Source organism: Rhinichthys klamathensis, unplaced genomic scaffold (genome assembly GCF_029890125.1).
Source record: "Rhinichthys klamathensis goyatoka isolate OS25496 unplaced genomic scaffold, OSU_Roscu_1.1 h1tg001107l_1, whole genome shotgun sequence".
Classification (NCBI taxonomy): Eukaryota; Metazoa; Chordata; class Actinopteri; order Cypriniformes; family Leuciscidae; genus Rhinichthys; species Rhinichthys klamathensis.
Window position 1 is genome coordinate 72501 of NW_026607346.1, and position 10000 is coordinate 82500.

At 40.4% G+C, this 10000-nt stretch overlaps 1 protein-coding gene across 1 annotated transcript in view; it reads left to right on the forward strand.

The window, feature by feature from the left end:
• LOC130079528 (piezo-type mechanosensitive ion channel component 2-like) overlaps window positions 1-10000 on the forward strand; it is a gene marked incomplete at both ends in the record, with an annotated part of 101936 nt that overhangs the window by 69492 nt on the left and 22444 nt on the right. The window contains 3 exons of the mRNA XM_056244807.1: window positions 673-753; window positions 857-1023; window positions 4262-4425. Of these exons, the coding sequence (XP_056100782.1) occupies window positions 673-753; window positions 857-1023; window positions 4262-4425 (412 nt within the window). The remainder of the gene's footprint in view (window positions 1-672; window positions 754-856; window positions 1024-4261; window positions 4426-10000) is intronic.

Genomic DNA, 10000 nt, shown 5'->3' on the forward strand with positions numbered 1-10000 from the left:
GCAAGCACATTTAATTAAACAGAAACAAACAGGAAATCCAGGGAACTCAGAACAAGACAGTAGTAACATTAAACGACAACCGACAGCCAACAACTGAAACACAGGGGTTTAAATACACAGACAAACAAGCTAAACAAGATAACAAGGGGGCGTGGTTAATAAGAGACACCTGGGGAGACTAATAGACATAGACGAGGAACACCTGTGGACACTGAGCAACAACATGACAAAAGACAAGACACATGGCAGGATAACATGACAAACAGGGAATCACATGACAGACAAGAACAAGGAACAAAACACAAAACCCACACCGTGACAGTAACAATGACACGTTAAAATAAAGTGTAACCCTTTTCATTACTGTCTACTTTCTATGTATAATACTTGTATCTAATAACATATTAGACAGGACTGTTAGACAGATTGTAATGAACAGGAGAAGTCGTTCTCAGTGCCGTCAAAATAAAAGTCACAACAACAAACGCGGCTTTCGTCACTTCAGAGTTCCTACTGGAGATGCGAACGCAACCAGAAAACATACCTATAATAATAACAATAATTATAATTCCATGGGGAACCATAAGTTCTCGGGGAACCACCCTAGTGTTTAGATGCTAGAACTATCCGGTGCGAAAGCCCGTATTAATGTGGTGTGTTCTCTGTGTGCAGTGCATGTGGCCGTTGAGGAGAATCATGAGGAAGCTGTAGCAGAGGAGGAGGAGGAGGAGGAGGAGGTGTCGGAAGGTCCAGGTGTGAACACTTCAACGGCCGCCTCGTGTCATTATTATTATTATAACCTTCACGAGTTACATGCGTCATATTCATCAGTCCAGCTCTGCTCTCTCTGCTCTAGATAACATCATGAAGCGAGTGTTTAACATCCTGAAGTTCTCCTGGGTGCTTTTCCTGGCCCTGCTGGACAGCTTCACGGCCTGGCTGAACTCCATCTGTCAGGAGCACATCGACATCTCCACCGTCCTGCGCATCGAGCGCTGCATGCTCACACACGAGGTCAAGAAGGTACGGGCACAAACACACACACTGGTGTTTCATCTGCTCACACACGAGGTCAAGAAGGTACAGTCACAAACACACACACTGGTGTTTCATCTGCTCACACACAAGGTCAAGAAGGTACGGGCACAAACACACACACAGGTGTTTCATCTGCTCACACACGAGGTCAAGAAGGTACAGTCACAAACACACACACTGGTGTTTCATCTGCTCACACACGAGGTCAAGAAGGTACGGGCACAAACACACACACAGGTGTTTCATCAGCTCACACACGAGGTCAAGAAGGTACAGTCACAAACACACACACTGGTGTTTCATCTGCTCACACACGAGGTCAAGAAGGTACAGTCACAAACACACACACTGGTGTTTCATCTGCTCACACACGAGGTCAAGAAGGTACAGTCACAAACACACACACTGGTGTTTCATCTGCTCACACACGAGGTCAAGAAGGTACGGTCACAAACACACACACTGGTGTTTCATCTGCTCACACACGAGGTCAAGAAGGTACGGGCACAAACACACACACTGGTGTTTCATCTGCTCACACACGAGGTCAAGAAGGTACGGGCACAAACACACACACTGGTGTTTCATCTGCTCACACACGAGGTCAAGAAGGTACGGGCACAAACACACACACTGGTGTTTCATCTGCTCACACACGAGGTCAAGAAGGTACGGGCACAAACACACACACTGGTGTTTCATCTGCTCACACACGAGGTCAAGAAGGTACGGTCACAAACACACACACTGGTGTTTCATCTGCATGGTCAGATTGAAAACTAAAAGTCTAAAACTAAAAGTCTAAAACTAAAAGTCTAAAACTAAAAGTCTAAAACTAAAAGTCTAAAACTAAAAGTCTTAAACGAAAACCAAAAGTCTAAGTTTGAAACTAAAAAGTCGAAAATGAATTTCGTATTTAGGATTGGGCATTTAGGGATTTAGCCATTTAGGATTGGGCATTTGAGGATTGAGGAGTGTATGCAAAAAAGGAGGCGTGGCCCAAATACTGGAGGCTGGGTTTGAAATGGCTGGTGCAGATGCACCTTATGGCCAGCAGAGGGCGCTCCAGTGCTAAGGAGCACACTAATGAAACCAAACAGAGCGAGTGAGCAGGTCTGGAGCGAGGACTGTACTTTATAATGTGATAACTTCAACTTAATGACAGCGTTGTATAGGGGTACTGGAACGGTACATGTATTCCTATTGAACCGAAACGGTAGCCTACGGGCGTCACAGAGAACACGAATTTACACGGAGAATACACGGTATAAAAATAAATAAAACTCTAAATAGCGATACATTTCGCTCTATTCGCGTTTGGTGTGAACGCAGCATAATAAACAGGCTGCGACGTCAAGATTGCAATGTTGCAGTGTGTGCGCAAAGTTCAAACTGCAAAGTGTGTATATTTGTGTACACTCGCAATAAAATACAACATTGTGCTTTTGTCACACTCTAAAATCTTGTCAAACTGTGACCTACAACTGTCTGTCACCCAACCAAAATCACACATACACACACACAGGCCAGCTGACAGTCTTGCCTGGGCCCGGGACAAGATAATCTTAGATGGGCCCCCCCCCCACACACGTTTTTTTTAATTTTTTATAAAACACCATATACTTTTACCCAAAATGAATAATAAAGACACGTTTAAATGGGTACATTTTCTATAAATGTCTTCATTTTCTTTTCTGACATAGCCTACTGCAGTTCTTGTTAAAACACACTAGACATGCATAATCTGTGCATTTTGGGCACTTTTTGTGTGAAATCATATTTATTTTTTGTCCATCAAAAGTGTGCTTTCACTTTTAAGCATGAGCAGCGCAGCAAAAATAGACTCGGATCTGACCCATTATCTGTTCCCCGATGATGACAGAGATGCATTTCAGCCGGCTTTTTATTTCTCATCTCCATAAATAGTAGTAAAGCTAATCCAAGGGCTAGAAATCAATAAATTCTTTGCTAATACTTCCTCGTCATCATGGAGAGCGCAGTTCGCACCGCTTTCTCCTTTCCACAAGCGTTTGCTCTCCCGTGGCGTCTGTCGTTGCTATGCAACAATGAACTTAGGCGCGCCTGTAAAAACGAGCGCGCTACGTCGCTATTATGAGCTAATATACAAAATATTTCCATATGTGGCTCTTTCCTCCTTTCTTATCAACAAGTGGATTTACAGCCACCACAGCAGCAGCACCGCCGGTCGCCGTGTCTCAGCGCTTTTATGAAGAGGACGCAACTGCACGCGCTTTGGGCATGCACGCGCATCCCGGGGGGAATAAAATAAATATTTAATAAAATAAAATAAATATTTTATTTATTTTTTAAGAATTATTCCATAATTTAATGAGGGCCCAGTTCTGGGCTCCCCTCCCTACCCTGGGCCCGGGACAACAGACCCGTTTGTCCCCCCCTGTCGGCGGGCCTGCACACACACACACACACTCTCTCTCACACACACACACACACACCTAGTTCGATCGCGCCCGTTAGAGTTCTGCCACTGGACCATTAAAGTGCATGCATGTAATCGTCAGATTTATGTATTTCTTCACGTGAAAATTCTCACCAACAACGACATATTAGATTTCATTAAACGACAAATTAAACACAATGTACTATTTAAATCGATTGCTGGACATCGATATGTTATTGTACATAGGAAAATCTGATTTATGATTTAGCATTGTATTAGCTCCCCCAAACCCCACCTGTCCCTCGGACGCTAACTAATCTGAGGCGATGTAATGCTAACTGTTGCAGTGCCACTGCTCACACACGAGGTCAAGAAGGTACGGTCACAAACACACACTTGTGTTTTATCTGCTCACACACGAGGTCCTACCGTAAATATATAAAACAAATATTTTTGTGAGTAGATGCCGCAATATCACGAACAAAAATGGACAACTTTAAAGGCGATTTTCTCAATGTTTAGATTTTTTTTGCACCCTCAGATTACAGATTTTTCAAATAGTTTTCAAATAGTTAATTCGGCCAAATATTGTCCTATCCTAAGTAACAAACCATACATCAATAGAAAGATTATTTATTCAGCTTTCAGGTGATGTATAAATCTCAGTTTCTAAAAAGGTGCCCTTGTGACTGGTTCTGTGGTCCAGGGTCACATGTGTCGTTACGCCGCTGATGAATGAGCTTCATGCTAGGAGCGGACAGACCTGCACACGCTGAGGTTTAACGCTGCTCTGCCTCTCCGCAGGGGAACACTCCCTCCCGGGACAGCGTACACATGTACTACCAGAGACAGATGTGCGGGCCGGCGTCGGCTCAGTCCAGCCTGGACCGGACCGAGGACGTGTGTTCAGACTTCAGTCCTGTGAGGAGCGAGCGTCCACCGCAGGGTTACGGGGAAAACCTGTGCAGGTACAGAAACACCACTCAGCACACGTGATGTAGAGTTAAAGGGATAGTTCAGGCAAAAATGAAAATTCGCCCATGATTTACTCTCCCTGAAGCCATCCCAGGGGTGTATGACACTCTTCTTTCAGACGAATACAATCAGAGTTACAACACAATACAATCGTCGTAAATTGATGTGTACGGCCGTCTGCAGTAAGCTAGTTATTTTAGTTTTAAATATTGATGCACTTTTATGATGGACAGATGCACTTTTATGATGGACAGATGCACTTTTATGATGGACAGATGCACTTTTATGATGGACAGATGCACTTTTATGATGGACAGATGCACTTTTATGATGGACAGATGCACTTTTATGATGGATAGATGCACTTTTTATGATGGACAGATGCACTTTTATGATGGATAGATGCACTTTTATGATGGACAGATGCACTTTTATGATGGATAGATGCACTTTTATGATGGATAGATGCACTTTTATGATGGACAGATGCACTTTTATGATGGATAGATGCACTTTTATGATGGACAGATGCACTTTTATGATGGACAGATGCACTTTTATGATGGATAGATGCACTTTTATCATGGATAGATGCGCTTTTATGATGGACAGATGCACTTTTATGATGGACAGATGCACTTTTATGATGGATAGATACACTTTTATGATGGACAGATGCACTTTTATGATGGACAGATGCACTTTTATGATGGATAGATGCACTTTTATGATGGACAGATGCACTTTTATGATGGACAGATGCACTTTTATGATGGATAGATGCACTTTTATGATGGACAGATGCACTTTTATGATGGACAGATGCACTTTTATGATGGACAGATGCACTTTTATGATGGACAGATGCACTTTTATGATGGACAGATGCACTTTTATGATGGACAGATGCACTTTTATGATGGACAGATGCACTTTTATGATGGATAGATGCACTTTTTATGATGGACAGATGCACTTTTATGATGGATAGATGCACTTTTATGATGGACAGATGCACTTTTATGATGGATAGATGCACTTTTATGATGGATAGATGCACTTTTATGATGGACAGATGCACTTTTATGATGGATAGATGCACTTTTATGATGGACAGATGCACTTTTATGATGGACAGATGCACTTTTATGATGGATAGATGCACTTTTATCATGGATAGATGCGCTTTTATGATGGACAGATGCACTTTTATGATGGACAGATGCACTTTTATGATGGATAGATACACTTTTATGATGGACAGATGCACTTTTATGATGGACAGATGCACTTTTATGATGGATAGATGCACTTTTATGATGGACAGATGCACTTTTATGATGGACAGATGCACTTTTATGATGGATAGATGCACTTTTATGATGGACAGATGCACTTTTATGATGGACAGATGCACTTTTATGATGGATAGATGCACTTTTATCATGGATAGATGCGCTTTTATGATGGATAGATGCACTTTTATCATGGATAGATGCGCTTTTATGATGGACAGATGCACTTTTATGATGGACAGATGCACTTTTATGATGGACAGATGCACTTTTATGATGGACAGATGCACTTTTATGATGGATAGATGCACTTTTATGATGGACAGATGCACTTTTATGATGGATATATGCACTTTTATGATGGACAGATGCACTTTTATGATGGACAGATGCACTTTTATGATGGACAGATGCACTTTTATGATGGATAGATGCACTTTTTATGATGGACAGATGCACTTTTATGATGGATAGATGCACTTTTATGATGGATAGATGTACTTTTATGATGGACAGATGCACTTTTATGATGGATAGATGCACTTTTATGATGGACAGATGCACTTTTATGATGGACAGATGCACTTTTATGATGGATAGATGCACTTTTTATGATGGACAGATGCACTTTTATGATGGATAGATGCACTTTTATGATGGGTAGATGCACTTTTATGATGGGTAGATGCACTTTTATGATGGACAGATGCACTTTTATCATGGATAGATGCACTTTTATCATGGGTAGATGCACTTTAATGATGGACAGATGCACTTTTATCATGGACAGATGCACTTTTATGATGGATAGATGCACTTTTATGATGGATAGATGCACTTTTATGATGGACAGATGCACTTTTATGATGGATAGATGCACTTTTTATGATGGACAGATGCACTTTTATGATGGATAGATGCACTTTTATGATGGGTAGATGCACTTTTATGATGGACAGATGCACTTTTATCATGGATAGATGCACTTTTATCATGGGTAGATGCACTTTTATGATGGGTAGATGCACTTTTATGATGGACAGATGCACTTTTATCATGGATAGATGCACTTTTATCATGGGTAGATGCACTTTTATCATGGGTAGATGCTCTTTTATGATGGATAGATGCACTTTTATGATGGATAGATGCACTTTTATCATGGGTAGATGCTCTTTTATGATGGACAGATGCACTTTTATCATGGGTAGATGCACTTTTATGATGGACAGATGCACTTTTATCATGGATAGATGCACTTTTATGATGGACAGATGCACTTTTTATGATGGACAGATGCACTTTTATGATGGACAGATGCACTTTTTATGATGGACAGATGCACTTTTATGATGGATAGATGCACTTTTATGATGGACAGATGCACTTTTATCATGGGTAGATGCACTTTTATGATGGATAGATGCACTTTTATGATGGATAGATGCACTTTTATGATGGACAGATGCACTTTTATGATGGATAGATGCACTTTTATGATGGATAGATGCACTTTTATGATGGATAGATGCACTTTTATCATGGATAGATGCGCTTTTATGATGGATAGATGCACTTTTATCATGGATAGATGCGCTTTTATGATGGTGAGATGCACTTTTGTGATGGACAGATGCACTTTTATCATGGGTAGATGCACTTTTATGATGGATAGATGCACTTTTATGATGGACAGATGCACTTTTATGATGGATAGATGCACTTTTATGATGGACAGATGCACTTTTATGATGGACAGATGCACTTTTATGATGGACAGATGCACTTTTATGATGGATAGATGCACTTTTATGATGGACAGATGCACTTTTATGATGGACAGATGCACTTTTATGATGGACAGATGCACTTTTATGATGGATAGATGCACTTTTTATGATGGACAGATGCACTTTTATGATGGATAGATGCACTTTTATGATGGATAGATGCACTTTTATGATGGACAGATGCACTTTTATGATGGATAGATGCACTTTTATGATGGACAGATGCACTTTTATGATGGATAGATGCACTTTTTATGATGGACAGATGCACTTTTATGATGGACAGATGCACTTTTATGATGGGTAGATGCACTTTTATGATGGGTAGATGCACTTTTATGATGGACAGATGCACTTTTATCATGGATAGATGCACTTTTATCATGGGTAGATGCACTTTTATCATGGGTAGATGCTCTTTTATGATGGACAGATGCACTTTTATGATGGACAGATGCACTTTTATCATGGGTAGATGCACTTTTATGATGGACAGATGCACTTTTATCATGGATAGATGCACTTTTATGATGGATAGATGCACTTTTTATGATGGACAGATGCACTGTTATGATGGACAGATGCACTTTTTATGATGGACAGATGCACTTTTATGATGGATAGATGCACTTTTATGATGGACAGATGCACTTTTATAATGGGTAGATGCACTTTTATGATGGATAGATGCACTTTTATGATGGATAGATGCACTTTTATGATGGACAGATGCACTTTTATGATGGATAGATGCACTTTTATGATGGATAGATGCACTTTTATGATGGACAGATGCACTTTTATGATGGATAGATGCACTTTTATCATGGATTGATGCACTTTTATGATGGATAGATGCACTTTTATGATGGATAGATGCACTTTTATGATGGACAGATGCACTTTTATGATGGATAGATGCACTTTTATGATGGATAGATGCACTTTCATGATGGACAGATGCACTTTTATGATGGATAGATGCACTTTTATCATGGATTGATGCACTTTTATGATGGATAGATGCACTTTTATGATGGATAGATGCACTTTGATGGACTTCCCAAAAAATATACCCATTCACTCCCATTATAAAGCTTGGAAGAGCCAGGACATTTTTTAATATAACTCTGATTGTATTGATTGATGCACTTTTATGATGGATAGATGCACTTTTATGATGGATAGATGCACTTTGATGGACTTCCCAAAAAATATACCCATTCACTCCCATTATAAAGCTTGGAAGAGCCAGGACATTTTTTAATATAACTCTGATTGTATTCGTCTGAAAGAAGAGTGTCATATACACCTAGGATGGCTTCAGGGTGAGTAAATCATGGGCGAATTTTCAATTTTGGGTGAACTATCCCTTTAACTGGAATATCGTAAAACATTAGTGAATAAAACGGCGTTTCCATCCCATGTGTTCAAGAGAACAAAATCGTCACTTCCTGGGAAATTGGTACAAAATATCAGTAATAAAACTGTAAGTTTCTGCAATCTTTCTCGTTTTCCCTCCATCATAAACGAGTGTGTCTCAGAGCGTCAGACGAAACAGTAAACGCTGTCGTGTTCTCTGGCGTTCGGATGCTGGTGTTCGGGAACACACTCGTGTGTGTGAGACGCTTCTGGAGGGAATTAGACCAAATCATTCTGATCACACACTTCGACTCCGGCGTTTCAGAAACACCAAACCAACATTAGAGACGCTGCGACGCCATTGGTCCACTGGTTACTCCAGTTATCCAATCACAGCCTCCGCTGAGTTTATGTGCGTGCATTGAGGGATTTATTCAGTAAATGTGTTTCCATCGGAGTTTGTGTGTAAGTCTTACTATCGGATAAAAATGATCTGGCTCAATTGAGTGCATACGTTTCTTATGCGCTAACATCGCTGATGTGTTCTAGATCGGTTTGAGACTTGGAAAGGAACAAAAAGAATATCTGATTTATGCACACGTAATTTAATTAGATTTGAGTAAGCTAAGTAACATTTGTCATGCCTCCAGACAGATCGCACACTAATCCAGCAGGTCCCGCTTATTTCAGGGTGGATTTGCCTCCAGGAAAACGACTCCTTTGTTTTCTTTAACATGAAGAAAAAATAGCATGTGGCTGAGATCGATCTTTTAAAGGCTCAGTAGTCTCTAAGTGTGTTTGAGCGTCAAAGACTGAGAATGGAGGGCATCCTTTCTTCTTTATAGTTGACTCCCTGTATGTCATCATGAACAGCGTGTCCCATAACTAACACATTGTTGCATCCTACTACTAATGTGTAAAAGGCCCTTTGTCTCAGTCACACGTTACTTTTAGTCAAGTCACGTATACAAGGTCATACACACACATACACAGATAAGGGTTAATAGTTCTTTGCTCCATCAATGTAGCAGAGAATCATGGGACTCCACATGCAATCCTCGTGCATTTTACTACCTTAATCTAATTACTATGAATATAAGAAAATGCACATATAGAACATA